Source organism: Amblyraja radiata, chromosome 1 (genome assembly GCF_010909765.2).
Source record: "Amblyraja radiata isolate CabotCenter1 chromosome 1, sAmbRad1.1.pri, whole genome shotgun sequence".
Taxonomy (NCBI): Eukaryota; Metazoa; Chordata; class Chondrichthyes; order Rajiformes; family Rajidae; genus Amblyraja; species Amblyraja radiata.
In genome coordinates this window covers 161,687,691-161,703,842 of record NC_045956.1, presented here as the reverse complement: position 1 = coordinate 161,703,842, position 16,152 = coordinate 161,687,691, and the positions used below count along the sequence as shown (strand labels likewise).

Here is a 16,152-nt window from a genome sequence, read left to right as displayed (position 1 = left end):
TGCAAGTCTAAATATAACCACACACACCACCACATATACAGTACTTCAATTTTATTGCCACTCCTGTGATTTGGTAAGTTTTTGTTTAAATACCTGGAAAATTAAGCTTATGTCCTCCAAATACGTACAGGTTAGAAGGTTAATTGGTTTGGTATAAATGTAAATTGTTCCTAATGTGTGTAGGATAGTGTTAATGTGCGGGACGGTGCAGACTCGGTGGGCCGAAGGACCTGTTTCCACGCTGTATCTCTAAAAAATCAATTTTAAAAAGAACACGTTATATGGTTTACAATCAAATAACAATTGATGCTCATCACTGGTGATGTTTTGACTGAGTTAGTAGGCTCTCACTTCTCATTAATTTCGAGTCTAGAGGTCCATGGCATTACCGTGAGAATGCTGCAGTGTTCTGCAGATTTAAATTGAGGCCGTGTCATTTTTGTTCAGTAGGATGCAGAAATCCCATTACATTGCTTCAGAAAGAACAAGGGTCTCTGCTGGCAAAATTGGCTTCTGTAAACTGTCCCTAGTGTGTAGGATAGAACTAGTGTATGGGTGATCGCTGGTCGGCGCAGACACCGGTCGAAGGGCCTGTTTCCATGCTGCATTTGTAAACTAAACTAAACTAGTTCACTAGCTTAACTTCATGTTGCTACTTCAGAGCAGATGAAGTGACACGAATTTCATTGCTATATGCAATTAGTTGCTGACCAAAATGCCAACTTAGTGGCAGAGTTTGACAGCACCTGTTCCTGTAAGTGTGGATCTCAGCCACTAGAAGCCTGAGCTGGAGGCCTTGTGGACAGGAATCCTTATTCACAGGGCCAGGAACAAGCCTTCAAGGGCAGGTGGGCAGGGACAACACGTGCTCTTGTGAAGAAGAAACAGAGAGCTGGAGTGGCTCAGCGGGTCAGGGAGTATCTCAGGAGTACATGGATAGGTGACGTTTTGGGTCGGGATCGTACTTCAGACTGGAGCAGCAGCAATTACAGAGGAGAAGCAGTGTGAGAACATCTCACAGATCTCCCTTTGGAGAGGGGAGAACTTCTTCAAAGTTGAAACATAGAAAACAGGTGCAGAGTAGGCCATTTGGCCTTTTGAGCCAGCACCGTCATTCAATATGATCATGGCTGATCATCCAAAATCAGTACCCATTTCCTGCTTTCTCCCCATATCCCTTGATTTTGTTAGCCCTGAGAGCTAAATCTAACTATCTCTTGAATACATTAAGTGAATTGGCCTCCACTGCCTTCTGTGGCAGAGAATTCCACAGATTCACAACTCACTGGATGAAAATGTTTTCCCTCATCTCATTCCTAAATGGCTTACCCCTTATTCTTAAACTGTAATCCCTGGTTCTGGAATCCACCAACAAGGGGAACATTTTTCCTGCATCTAGCCTGTCCAATCCCTTAAGAATTTTATGTTTCTACTAGACCAAGTGGGACCCATTGGGTCCTGTCTCCTCAACGCGCGGTTGCAGGGGGGCGCTGGCCTGCAGCGTCACACACACTAACCACCCCCCACACACACGCACAAACCCTCCGCACAAACCCCCCCCCCTTGATATTATATTAATATTATTCATTTGCTCCTTTTCCCCCTCATCCCCCGCCCTATCCACACGCATAACGCCCAACTATGCAGGCGCGGCTAGAGAGGGAGAGGGAGGGGGTAGAGAGGGAGAGGGTGAGGGGGGTCCCATTACTCACCCTGGAGAGGTAGGGGGGTAGAGAGGATGTGGCGGCAGAGAGGGGGGGGGATCAAAGAGGGAGGGGGATAGAGAGGGGGACGGGGAGGGGAGGAAGATAGGGAGGGAGAGGGTAGAGGGAGGGGAAGGGGGGTAGAGAGGGAGGGGGAGGAGGTAGAGATGGAGGGTGAGGGGAGTAGTGAGGGGGGGAGAGAGGAGGGGGGAGAGAGGGAGGGAGAGAGAGGGAGTAGAGAGAGGGGCAGAGAGGGAGGGAGGACTCCACCTCCTCATTTCCCTCATCCGCATCCCCTCACCCCCATTCCCTGCCGCAGCACCTACCCAGGCCGTAGAGCAGCACCAGGGCCTGGAACACAGCCTGGTTCTTGTACTCGGCCCGGCCCTGGCTGTAGACTGCAGCCGTCAGCTCGGCCTCCACCTGGGCTCCAGTCCAGGCACCCACTTCATCTCCGGGCTTGTCCCTGACCCCGGCTCGTCCTTTGTTCCACTGGCGGCTTCTTTTTCAACGCCGGTCACGGCCACATCCCAAGTCCCGGGCTCAGCCTTCACTCCAGCTCCAGGCTCTGCTCCAGCCCAGGCCCAGGCGCTGGGCTCGGCCCGCGGCAGCACCTCCCCTCCAGGCAGCGGGCCGCGGGTGGGCGTCGACCCGAGGACCCCGAGCGAGGCCGCGGGCGGGCATGGATGCATGGACTCGAGGACCTGCGCAAGGCCGCGAGTGGGCGTGTGTGAAACGGGTGCCAACCTGAGCCATGATGCCCACCCACCTCATTGTGACATCATAACTGAAGCATCAAGGAGTGCATAAAGCAGTGAGAATGAAGCAGGTTGACTGTTGGGGAGGTGATGAAGTGGTTGAGGAATGTTCTGGAAATGCGGCCCTCCCCTTGACGTCACTCGAAGCACGTAGAATATTCTGTGTGAAACGGGCTCCAAGCTGAGCCATCGTGCCCGCCCACCTTATTGTGACGTCATCACTGGAAGCTGGTCGTTATAAAAGGGAGTTAAAAACTTTTTTCTTTTAAACTTTAATCAGCAATAAGTCGTGAAATAAAGCATAAAATCTTAAGTGAAGTTGCTCACTGCTTGGAGGGGGAAAATGTGTCAAAATATGTGTTTTTGTGAAAATATAAAGACACACACATGCACAAGATGAGAGTTTTAAAGTTATGCTAGACCAGGGCCCATCCCCCAAGGGGGGGGTGGGGGGTGCGCAGCGTCACAGGGGAGGGTTGGTCCCCAAATGCAATACTCCACCACTCACCCATAGAGTCCCAATACTCACCACTCCTTAGAGAGGGAGGGGGGGTAGAGAGGGAGGGGGTAGAGAGGGAGGGGGTAGAGGGAGAGGGGGTTAGAGAGGGAGGGAGGGAGAGAGAGGGGACAGGGAGGGGGTGCTAGAGGGGAGGGGGAGGGGGGTAGAGAGGGATGGGGCAGAGAGGGAGGGGGTGGTAGAGAGGAAGGGGCAGCGGGGTAGAGGGAGGGGGTAGAGAGGGAGTGGGTAGAAAGGGGGGGATAGAGAGGGAGGGGGCGGGGTAGAGTAAGGGGGAGAGGGGCAGACAGGGAGGGGGGTAGAGACCCCACCCCATCTCCCTACTCCCCATTTCCCTCATCCTCCTCCCCTCACTCCCATTCCCTGCAGCAGCACCTACCCAGGTTGTAGAGCAGCGCCAGGGCCTGGAACTTGGCCTGGTTCTCGTACTGGTCCCGGCCCTGGCTGTAGCCTCCAGCCGTCAGCTCGGCCACCACCTGGGCTCCAGTCCAGGCCCCGACTTCATCTCCGGGCTCGTCCCTGACTCCGGACTCAGACTCATCCTTGGTTCCACTGGTGGCTTCTTTCTCAGCCCCGGTCAAGGCCCCATCCCAAGCCCCGGGCTCGGCCCTCACTCCAGCTCCAGGCTCGGCTCCAGTCCAGGCCCAGTCGCCGGGTTCGGCCCGTGGCAGCAGCCTCCCCACCAGGCACCGGGCCACGGGCGAGCATGGACCCGAGGCCGCGGGCAGGCGTGGATTTGAGGACCCGAGCAAGGCCGCGGGCTGGGGTGGATTTGAGGACCCGAGCAAGGCCGCGGGCTGGGGTGGATCTGAGGACCCGAGCAAGGCTGCGGACAGGTGTGTGTGAAACGGGCACCGACCTGAGCCATGCTGCCCGCCCACCTCATTGTGACGTCATATCTTTAAAGATGGTGAAGTCAGGATGAGGCATCAAGGAATGCAAGGAATTCGAGTAGGTGACAAAAGTGATTGGTGAAGTTAGGACAGTGGATGTTGTCTATATGGTCTCTCATGGTAGGTTGATCCAGAAGATTAAGATGTGTGGGACCCGTGGTGACTTGATAGATTGGATTAAGAACTGTCTTGCCCATAAAAGATAGATGGTACTGCTGGAATCATGTTATTCTGGCTGGAGGTCTGAGACTAATGATGTATATATTTATATTTATTTTTACGATGACTTTGAATTAAAAATATAGGTGGTTGTTTGAGCTTGCAAATGACACAAAAATTGGTGGAGTTGCAGATGGTGAAGAGGATATAGCTCATGGACAGCGTGGTAAAGAAGGAGTATGTTACGCTTGCCTTCATCGGTCGGGGCATTGAGTATAAGAGTCAGGAACCCATGGTGAAGCTTTCTAGGACTTTGGTTAGGCTGCATTTGGATTATTGTGTGCAGTGCTGGTTGCCCCATTACAGGAAGGAAGTGGAGACTGGAGTGTGTGCGGAACTTGTCTACCAGGTATACCACCCGTTTTAGAGGATATTAACCATAAAGTGAGGTTAAACAAATGTGGGTAGACAAAAATGCTGGAGAATCTCAGCGGGCGAGGCAGCACCTATGGAGCGAAGGAATAGGCGACGTTTCGGGTCGAGACCCTTCTTCAGACTGAAGGGTCTCGACCCGAAGCGTCACCTATTCCTTCGCTCCATAGATGCTGCCTCACCCGCTGAGCTTCTCCAGCATTTTTTTCTACCTTCGATTTTTCCAGCATTTGCAGTTTAAGAAAGAACAAATGTGGATTATTTTCTCTGAAGTGCTGGAAGTTGAGGGGAAACCAGATGGGTTTATTGTAGTTTAATTTGGCATCATGTTCCACACGAACCTCATCGGCCGAAGAGCCTCTTTCTGCTCTATGAAATAAACACTCAGCAAAAAATTATTTTAAAAATCAATTCAAGGATTCTTTATTATAGAGTATCAAAGATATGTTTTTTTTACTTCTATCAACATAATAACACGAAGGCTAGATGGCCAGCAGGTCTTCATTGCTGATCCAGAGCCGCTGTGTGTGGAACCAGCCATGCGACAGACTTCCTCGTTAATTGAGAGTTATTGTAAAGTTTCTCAGATTAGCCATATTCATCAAAGGCCCCGTCCTTCCCTTAGCTTCAACCTCTCTTTCCACTTAGCTCCTCCCTGGTTTCGATTCCTTCTACGCTGCCTCAAAGGACACAATGACTTTAATGACAGTGAGACCTTTGGTCTATTATTTCCTTACCACCGGGGTTTAAAGTATTGTAGGCATGGTGTGCAGAGAGACTATCCAGTGGCTTGAAATACAGTGGAAGGTTTTACTTCTCTAATCAATGTTCCAGTCTAGGCAGCAGATCTTCGCATTTACTTTTCTTCACTGTGCTCCAACCATCGAATCAAATTTACCCAAATATCGAGCTGAAAATCTGCTGCTCGTTGCTAATGGTAATGCCCCATTAACTCCCTTCTTCATTGACTTTGTTAGGTCTGAACTCCCCAAAAAAACAAAGCACAGCTATGGTGTTCCATCATGTTTTCATGCCTAGCTACTTCTCATGCTTGGACCATGGGGAAGCCTATCTTTCAATATTGACCTTGTTCTCTGATTTCTCAACCAATCTTTCATTTGGTGAAATGAGTTGGAAACTCTTGAATAATGAAGATGTCTTCTCTTCGCTGTGATGTCATAAGCATTCTGTTGGATTCTGAGATGATATGACGGAACAAGAAGAATAGTTTGGCTTGTCTGCCACACAGAGCAGTAATTGGCAACAATTACAATTGGTTGATTAGCACACGCCACATAAAGGGCTGGGATGTCCTTTCTCTTTACGGTTTCCCTGACATTGAGGGAGAGGCATCCTAGATGACAGTGAACCTGGGTAACCATTTGATTGTCCCACCGCCCTCTCTATTTGAGAAGCTCAGTGCAGTATGCATGAGGCACATTATAAGTTCCTGCTGAACAGTGGTTTAATAGACAATAAGTGCAGGAGTAGGCCATTCAGCCCTTCGAGCCAGCACCGCCATTCAATGTGATCATGGCTGATCATCCCCAATCTGTACCCCGTTCCTGCCTTCTCCCCATATCCCCTGACTCCGCTATCTTTAAGCGCTCTATCTAACTCTCTCTTGAAAGCATCCAGAGAATTGGCCTCCACTGCCTTCTGAGGCAGAGAATTCCACAGATTCACAACTCTCTGGGTGAAAAAGTTGCTCCTTATCTCCGTTCCAAATGGCCAACCCCTTATTCTTAAAATGTGGCCCCTGGTTCTGGACTCCTCCAGCATTGGGAACATGTTTCCTGCCTCCAGCGTGTCCAATTCCTTATTAATCTTATATGTTTCAATAAGCCTCTCATCCTTCTAAATTCCAGTGTATACAAGCCCAGTCACTCCATTCTTTCAACATATGACAGACCCGCCATCCCAGAAATTCACCTCGTGCTGCCTACACCCTCAATAGCAAGAATGTCCTTCCTCAAATTTGGAGACTGAAACTGCACACAAAACTCCAGGTGTGGTCTCACTAGGGCCACATCCATCCATAGTTCCATCCATAGTTTAATTTAGTAAGCCAATTTTGGCTAGGATGATGACAACTCAATATCAAATGGTTTCAGTTTCCCATCTGGTCAGCTTTTGAAACTTTTCAAGCCTTGAGTTTGAGTTAAACTAGACCATAGGGAGGGTGGGAAGAGGTGCAAAATGAAATACTGAGGGAGGTCATAAGGTGTCAAGAGAAGGCTTTTGACTAAATTAAACAAATGAGCCACAAAGTAGACTTGTGCCGACTGAAGAGATATATCATGGATTGGTCACAGATGGATGTTTAAAGCCTCTTGCCTGGTAGAACTGGTGTTGGAGGTAGAGATTCCTTGGAGTAAAGAAATGTCTTCTCAGCTCAACAGTAAAGGCTCACCTCTGAAGCTTAACATTCAGAAATGCGGAATTTTAGTGGTTGACTTTATGAGTAAATAGTTATCATAAATAACTTAACCCAAGTTGAATGTCAGTAAGGATAATTTCAGGGACAAACACTGGGAAATTGAGCTGGACTATTCATTTGAGGTTTCCCCAACATAAGATGCACACTTAATGATGTCCCAATTTGCATAATCCCCATTCCTGCTCTCAATATTATAAATTAGACCTTTGGAATGAAACCTTGCCATTGGACAATAAAATAACATATCATTCAAGTTTGTTTCTTTTTCTGTAATTCAAAGTCTCTTGACAGTAGGAGATCTGATTGAGCATCTTCAGAACTGACCTCAGGCTGCTCATAGACCTTGCAACGTCTTGTGTGCTTCAACTAACATGGATAGGTGACATTTCTGGTTGGGACCCTTCTTCAACTAACAACCAATGCTGGCACCAGTAATTACCTTCTGAGAGGTTGATTCTATGCGTGCCTCAATGGTGACTCTGCTGGTAGAGTTACGTTACTGGAGCCATGGTTGTAATCTCGTCCAGGTGAGTTCTCAGGATTGGAGGCAAAGTCAATACTCTTCCCCCACAGAGACTTCATGGACACCACAATCTACCTGGACTGGGTCTGAAGAAGGGTCCCAACCAGAAACGTCACCTATCCATGTTCTCCAGAGATACTGCCTGACCCGCTGCCTTACTCCAGCACTTTGTGTCCTTTTTGGTAAACCTCAAAGATAGTCCGATCAAAGATAGTCCGACCAAAGATAGTCCGACTTTACTGGACTCTCTTACACTAAAATTTATTCATGTATTATTTATTTATTTGTCTTTTAAATTCTATTTATTTATTTATTTATTTATTTTAAATAAAGTTTTACGTGAAATAGAAAGATAGCCCGAAAGAAGAAATAAGAAGAAGTAGAAAGAGAAAGAGAAAGAGACGAAATAGAGAAAAAAAAAGGAAAAAGAAGATTGAAAGCGATATACCTATTTAATGTTCCTGGCCACCCGACACAACATTTTATTCACGTTATTCCCTTTATCATATATCTGTGGATGGCTCAATTGGAATCATGTACAGTCTTTCCGCTGACTGGTTAGCATGCAACAAAAGCTTTTCACTGTACCACATGGCAATAAACTAAACTAAATGAAATTGAGCAAAAACAAACTGTTGGAGGAACTCAGTGGGTCAGGCAGCATCTGTGGAGGGAATGGACAGGCAATGTTTTCAGTTAGGACCCTTCTTCAGGCTGCCTGGCCTGCTGAGTTTGGTGTCTGTTGCCTTCTGACAGCAGTATTGATGAATCTGCTGCTGAGCAAACAAAATGGCAGACAGATAAATGCAAGATGGGCAGCCAATACAGCAGACAAGATTAAGAAGAAGGGTGGCACTGAGGACAATCTTCTCCCGACAAGAAGGTTGCTGGGTCATCCAAAAGCACTGATGGGTCTGGCTTGACTCAAAGATCTCTGAACCTCAACAATGCTGAACCTGAGCTTGTCCTTCCAATCCCACTCATCCCAACGTAGGCAACCATGCATTCGTTCCAACTGTTTTGGAGAAGGTAAGCATTTTCCCTGACCTGCCCTTGCTACACGTCACCATGCACAGGACACGAGCTCCCCACATTGAGTTTTCGTAGCTCATAGGACAGTCGGCAAGAGCGGGTTTGGTGTTGAATAGTCTGCTGATGTGTCTTTTTGCTGAGGATCATCCGTTAAAAACCACCAGCAGGGTAAGTTGGCTGTGGAAACATCCACGCATAGGTCATTAGAAGGGAATACTTCAGAAGGGTCTCGACCCGAAACGTCACCCATTCCTTCTCTCCAGAGATGCTGCCTGTCCCGCTGAGTTATTTCAGCATTTTGTGTCTACCTTCAATTTAAACCAGCATCTGCAGTTCTTTCCCACACATCAGAAGGGAGGGTGGGCTCTTGCCACAAGTTAATATTTAGGGTATAACTCCCTGTGCAGCAGCCCATCCCCCTTCTTCTTGTCCAGCCATTTGCCACATGGAAAGATGGAGGTGACCCCAGTGGCAGTGTTGGTAATCTCCACACGTTCCAGCATCCAGCCAGCGTTTGCATTGGCGTTGTCGTGCTCAATTTTCACCTTTGTCAACTCTCCCAAATCCAGTATTTCGAGAATGAACCGGTCTGTGCTGCCACGCTCAAAGAGGTTGCGGAATTTGTGCTTCAGCTGCCGATTGCCCGAGTCCCCATTAGTTCCATAGATGGTGACGGAAACATTAGCATCGGTTCCGGCACCTTTGACATCACTGGTGATGACGATGATTTCATATTTGACGGGCGCTAAACTGCGTACCTTGCTGGCGAAGCTCTCCACTATTCTAGAGCACTCGAACACCTTGTATTCATCTCTCTTGTGGCTCAGCTTTACTTTCGCATTGCATTCAAAGATGTACCTGTAGGGGGAAAAGGTGTTGGCGTGACTTCACAGTAATGAAGAAGTGTCTCGACCCGAGACGTCACCCATCCCGAGAAGCTGCCCGTCCGGCTGAGTTACTCCAGCATTTTATGTCTATCTTCAGTTTAAACCAGCATCTGCAGTTCCTCCCTACTCACTTACTTGTTACCAAGCTCCTTCTCGGTCACAATAACCTCCTTAACGTGCCACTCCACATCTTTCTTCGAAGTGAACTTCCGCCCATCCCGTGGACAGTGACCCACTAAAATTGTCGCTATGTCACCAACGTTTTTTGAAGAAAATTCAAATTTGTCCTTTGCCCCCCTGAAGATAAAGGAAACGCAGATGATTAACGCCAGCGATCAATTCTGAAAAAAGACACAAGATCAACATGGAACTTTTTTGAAATTTCTGAACTTTGATTTTCTTTCCTGTTCCTATTAAATTCCAATGGGCCACAGTATAAATGTATCGGTTTCGTAATTGGAGAGTCATAGTCATAGACAGTAGACAATAGGTGCAGGAGTAGGCCATTCGGCCCTTCGAGCCAGCACCGCCATTCAATGTGATCATGGCTGATCATCCCCAATCAGTGCCCCGTTCCAGCCTTCTCCCCATATCCCCTGACTCCACCATCTTTAAGAGCCCTATCTAGCTATCTCTTGAAAGTATCCAGAGAACCGGCCTCCACCACCCTCTGAGGCAGAGAATTCCACAGACTCACAACACTCTGTGAGAAAAAGTGTTTCCTCGTCTCCGTTCTAAATGGCTTACCCCTTATTCTTAAACTGTGGCCCCTGGTTCTGGACTCCGCCAACATCGGGAACATGTTTTCTGCCTCTAGTGTGTCCAAACCCTTAATAATCTTGTATGTTTCAATAAGATTCCCTCTCATCCTTCTAAACTCCAGAGTATACAAGTCCAGCCACTCCATTCTCTCAGCATATGACAGTCCCGCCATCCCGGGAATTAACCTTGTACACCTATGCTGCACTCCCTCAATAGCAAGAATGTCCTTCAAATTAGGGGACCAAAACTGCACACAATACTCCAGGTGTGGTATCACTAGGGCCCTATACAACTGCAGAAGGACCTCTTTGCTCCTAAACTGAATTCCTCTTGTTATAAAGGCCAATATGCCATTCGCTTACTTCACTGCCTGCTGTACCTGTGTGGAAACAGGTGGAAACTGTGTGGAAAGTACAGTATGGAAACTGGCCCTTCGGCCCAACTTGCCCACACTGACCAACATGCCCCACCTGCCTGCGTTTGGCCCATCTCCCTCTAAACCTGTACAATCCATGCTTCTATCCAAATGTTTCTTGAACAACCTATCTTAGTACTCCTTTCAAATTGGAATTCCATGATTCAGTATTACAAAGTTCATTAGCTTTCTGGCTCTGCATGTTATCCTGTGACAACTCAAACACATGGTCACCTGATGATTTATCTCCTTTCTTTCTGTTCGTTTCAAGCCTACTCATCTGAGCCTGGAGCAATATATAAAGTAATGTAATCTTTACCTCAGGAACTTCTTTTTCTTGGATGAATTCTCCAGTGTGAGTTCCTTGGATTTCCCTTTCTTCCCTTCAAGAATAATCCAGCCATTCTCCTTTGTCTCAGCATCATCTCTGTCACCGGTCATGACAAGGATTTCATAGCCTAGTCGAGCGAAGAAGGTTGTTTGTTATCAGGCAACGGAATCATCCTACCACAACTAGAGAGCAGTCCTGAACTACTATCTTGGTGACCCTCGGACTATCCTTGATGGGACTTTGCTGGCTTTACCTTGCACTAAATGCTATTCCCTTATCATGTCTCTATACACTGCAAATGGCTCGATTGTAAACATGTATTGTCTTTCCACTGACTGGCTAGCACGCAACAAAAACTTTTCACTGTATTTCGGTACACGTGACAATAAACTAAACTGAACTGAACCAAACCAAACATCATGTGTCAAAGGCAATGAAATATTACTCTCAGCAGCTGCTCTTTGACCGCTTGAGGGTTTTAAACCTTGCCTCTCAAGTAGGAAGAAGCTCTGCTGTGATTACCAATATCCTTACAGGAGATACATTGCTAACTTGATTGGGTTTTTTGAGGAAGTCACAAAAGTGCTTGAGGAGGTGGATGTTGTCTTCATGGATTTTATTAAGGCATTTGATAAAGACTCCCATGGTAGACTGATCCTGAAGATTAAGATGCACTGGATTAACAGTGAAACCTTCCCGAGGTGCTGCAGCTGCGGCTCCTGATGAGAAGCCGAGGCCGCAGCCGTGCGCGACCTCGCAGGCTGGAGCCTCGTGGGTCAGAGGTAGAGCCTCGCGGATCAGAACCTTGCGGGTCGGAGGTGGAGCCTCGCAGTTCGACGGAGCCCGCGGCCATCGTCCCCCCCGGAGATGAGTCCCACCACCGTAGTGTCATCCGCAAATTTGACAATGGTGTTGCTGTGGTGGGCGGGGGTGCAGTCATGTGTGTAGATGGTGTAGAGCAGGGGGCTCAGCACGCAGCCCTGTGGAGAGCCGGTACTGAAGCTGAGGGCCGTGGATGTGTGATGGCCCACTCTGACTCTCTGGCTGCGACCCGACAGGAAGCTATTTATCCACATGCAGGTGGAGTGTGGAAGTCCCAGGTCCCCCAGTTTGTCCACCAGTTTGTGGGGAAGGATGGTATTAAAGGCAGAGCTGTAGTCCACAAAGAGCATCCGCACGTAGCTCCCCCGCTGCTCCAGGTGGGACAGTGCAGCATGGAGAGCTGTGGCTACAGCGTCCTCTGTAGATCTGTTCGCTCTGTACGTAAACTGGTGGTGTCAAAGCTTCGGGGCAGGAGTGATGCGATGTGACCCCGGACCAGTTTTTCAAAGCACTTCATCACCGCTGGTGTGAGTGCGACTGGCCGGTAGTCGTTGAGGCTGGAGATGTGGGGTTTTTTGGGCAAGGGGACTATGGTGGAGGACTTCAGACAGGGTGGAACAGTGGACTGGGCCAGAGACTGGTTGAAAATCCTCGTACAGACTCCAGCCAGCTGGTCTGCGCAGTCCTTCAACACGCGTCCAGAGATGCCGTCGGGTCCAGCAGCCTTCCTTGGATTGATGGCCCGCAGCGTGCGCCTCACCTCATGCTCCTCTATCTTGAGGATTAGGCTGCTGTGGACCATGTGGTGTGATGTGGCTGTCTTGGGTGGCTCCACTTCAAAGCGAGCAAAGAAGAGGTTCAGCTCCTTTGCCAACGAGGCGTCACCTTCAGCAGCTCCAAGGTTGGTCTTGTAGTTGGTGAGATACTGGATCCCCTGCCACACCTGCCTGCTGTTGTTGCTGTCCAGGTGGTCCTCTATCTTCCTCCTGTAGTCTGATTTGGCCTCTCCGATGCCTCTCTTCAGGTTAGCTCGGGCCGTGCTGTATAAAGCCCTATCGCCAGACCTAAAAGCGGTGTTCCTCTCTTTTAACAGCTGCTGGACCTCCCGGGTCTGTCTGTGAACACCTCCAGGTCCTGGTGTTCAAACACATCCCAGTTGGTCCTGTCGAAGCAGTCCTGCAGCTGCTGAGATGCACCATCAGGCCAGGTTGTGATGGTCTTTGTGATGGTAGGAGCGGTTTTCCTGAGGGGGGCATATGCAGGAATTAAAAGCAGGTACATATGGTCCGACTGGCCCAGGTGTGGTAGTGGTCTAGCCCTGTAGCCCAGCTTGATGTTGGAGTAGACCTTGTCCAGTGTGTTAGCTCCTCTTGTAGCACATTTAACATGCTGGTAGAATTTGGGGAGCATTTTCTTCAAGTCCGCATGATTAAAGTCCCCTGCTATGATGTGAACACCGTCAGGATATATGCTCTGTTGACTGCTAGTGCTACCATACAAATGTCCGATAGCCGAGTTAGCATTAGCATCCGGTGGTATGTACACAGCAGTTATCATGACAACAGTAAACTCTCTAGGGAGATAAATGGGCCTGCATTTAACAGTCATATACTCCAGGTTCGGGGAGCAGTGACTGTCCACAATCACTGTGTTTGTACACCAGGTGTTGTTCACGTACACACAGAGCCCTCCACCTCTGCTCTTACCGGAGTCTCTTGTCCTGTCATGACGCTGTGCTGTGTAGCCTGCTAGCTCGATAGCAGAGTCCGGAATGAAAGAATGAAGCCAGGTCTCCGTGATCAACAGGATACAGCTGTCCTTCACGGCGTTGTTAGCTGCAGTCTGTAGCCTCAGTTCATCCATCTTGTTAGCGAGGGATCTGGCGTTCGTGAGAACCAGGCTGGGTAGCGGTGGTTTCAGTGGCTGCCGCCGTAGCCTGGCCACCGCGCCGGCCCTGCCGCCTCGCTTTTGCCTTCTCTCTCTGCGCCGTCTTCGCCTCCTCCCCGCGGGGATGGTGATCCACGGAGAGTCGGGGCTCCTCGCTATGTCCGCCGGGATCTTGTATGAGCGGACAAACTCGGCTGTAACCCCCCCGTTCGCGACCGGCTCCAATCCTAAGAAGATCCTGCCGGCCGTAGACGTTGTTCGCCCGACAGTAAGTACACAGGGCGCAAAACAACACGCACACATACACAAAAAACACGAAGCACTGACCGGGAGGACATCGAGCCGCTGCAACTGTGTGCGCCGCCATTTTATCCTATCATGGCACCTTACATATAAGAGTAAGGTGGCATGATGCAGCTTTATAGGACTTTGTTTGTGCTGCATTTGGAGTATTGAGTGCAGTTCTGGTCGCCTCATTACAGGAAGGATGTGGAGGCTTTGGAAAGGCTGCAGAGGAGGTTTACCAGAACGATGCCTGGATTAGAGGGTATTGGCGACAGGGAGCGGTTGGACAGACTCGGATTGTTTTCCCTGGAAAGCCGGATATTGTGGGGAAGCCTGATAGATGCATGTAAACTTATGACAGGCATCAATAGGGTAGACAGTGAGAACCTTTTTCCCACGATGGGAATCAAATACTAGAGGGCATAGCTTTAAGGTGAGAGGGGTAAAGTTTAGAGGAGATGTGCGGGGCATGTTATTTTTCCCACACGATAACTGGTGGGTGCCTGAAACATGCTGCCGGAGGTGGTGACTGAGACGGAGATAATTGTGACACTTAAGATGTGAGCTGCAGAGAAAGTGATTTGGGTCAGCACCTCCCCACATGGGCCATCGAAGGATTGCAATGAAGATTGACACAAAATGCTGGGGTAACTCAGCGGGTCAGGCAGCATCTCTGGAGAAGGGGAATTGGTGATGTTTCGGGTCGAGACCCTTCTTCAGACTGAGAGTCAGGGGAGAGGGAAACAAGAGATATGACAAGGTACAAAGAAACAAATGAATGAAAGGTATGCAGAAGGTGCTTTTAGGTATGCTTGCAGTTCCTTCCTACACAAGGGTCATAAGGTCATAAGGCATAGTAGGCCATTCAGCCCATCAAGTCTACTCCGCCATTCAATCGTGGCTGATCTATCTCTCCCTCCTAACCCCATACTCCTGCCTTCTCCCCATAACCTCTGACATCTGTACTAATCAAGAATCTATCTATCTCTGCCTTAAAAATATCCAATGATTTGGCCTCCACGGCCTTCCGAGGCAAATAATTCCACAGATTCACCACCCTCTGACGAAAGGGTTGGATTGGATCTGTACAATAGGCACATGTGGGGAAGTGAGCCAGAAATTATCTTGGCCACAAACACTTGCGTGATCCTTGGCACAGTGTTCTGCTTTTTGTCACTGCCTAGAGCGCTATGTAGCACAGGAATATGTGACGTTTGTACATCCAACTTACGTGTGCGCTCAGAGAGGTCCAAAATATCATTGTTGGCGCAGGGGATTTCACGGATGGTCTGCCCATCATCCTCATTCTTGGCAAGCCAGCGGTCACAGGGAAATCGGAATGCTTCCTCCATCGCTTCATCCTTCACTTCAACTTGTTCCAAGTGCCAACCAGCTGCTGGGCCTGAAGGGTGAGACAAGACTTTATAGAGTAGCACAGCATGGAAACAGGCCCTTCGGCCCAACTTGTCCATGCCGTCCAAAATGTCCATCTGCGTTAATCTAATGTGGCTTTTGTTATTCACAGTGCAAGCTGCAATGGTTGAAGAGGTTCTCATGCACATTCTTGTGCCCTTGCTGTAGGTTCCTAGAGAAGTCCAAACAGGACAATGGGAATTAGAGAACTTGTGGCGGAACAGCTGCACAGCGGTTGAATCGATGCCTTACAACGATAGAGACCCCGGTTCGATCGTGACTACGGTTGCTGTCTGTATGGAGTTTGTTGTGTTCTCCCTGTGACCACTTCCCAAAGATTGTGTAGGTTTGTAGTTTAATTGGCTGTAGCATGCAGGAAGCAAAACAGGGATAACATAGAACTAATTTATGAGTGATCGTTGGTTGGCGCGGACTTGGTGGGCCGAAGGGCCTGTTTCCACGCTGAATCTGAGGAAAGACATTCTTGCCATAGAGGGAGTACAGAGAAGGTTCACCAGACTGATTCCTGGGATGGCAGGACTTTCATATGAAGAAAGACTGGATAGATTCGGCTTGTACTCGCTAGAATTTAGAAGATTGAGGGGGGATCTTATAGAAACTTACAAAATTCTTAAGGGGTTGGACAGGCTAGATGCAGGAAGATTGTTCCCGATGTTGGGGAAGTCCAGAACAAGGGGTCACAGTTTAAGGATAAGGGGGAAATCTTTTAGGACCGAGATGAGGAAAACTTTTTTCACACAGAGTGGTGAATCTCTGGAATTCTCTGCAACAGAAGGTAGTTGAGGCCAGTTCATTGGCTATATTTAAGAGGGAGTTAGATGTGGCCCTTGTGGCTAAAGGGATCATGGGGTATGGAGAGAAGGCAGGTACAG

General features: G+C 48.7%; 2 protein-coding genes across 2 annotated transcripts in view; one reads left to right on the top strand and one right to left on the bottom strand.

Moving 5' to 3' along the window:
• rnf165 (ring finger protein 165) overlaps window positions 1-10,549 on the top strand; it is a 36,578-nt gene extending 26,029 nt beyond the window's left edge. The window contains exon 9 of the transcript XR_004414204.1: window positions 10,519-10,549. The gene's annotated coding sequence lies outside the window, so the exon portion shown is untranslated. The remainder of the gene's footprint in view (window positions 1-10,518) is intronic.
• The window catches only part of loxhd1 (lipoxygenase homology PLAT domains 1), a 188,858-nt gene continuing 181,495 nt past the window's right edge, over window positions 8,790-16,152 (bottom strand). The window contains exons 43-46 of the mRNA XM_033034197.1: window positions 15,078-15,248; window positions 10,841-10,979; window positions 9,480-9,641; window positions 8,790-9,315 (exon numbers count right to left, since the gene is read on the bottom strand). Coding sequence (XP_032890088.1) covers window positions 8,835-9,315; window positions 9,480-9,641; window positions 10,841-10,979; window positions 15,078-15,248 — 953 coding nt within the window. The 3' untranslated portion in view covers window positions 8,790-8,834. The remainder of the gene's footprint in view (window positions 9,316-9,479; window positions 9,642-10,840; window positions 10,980-15,077; window positions 15,249-16,152) is intronic.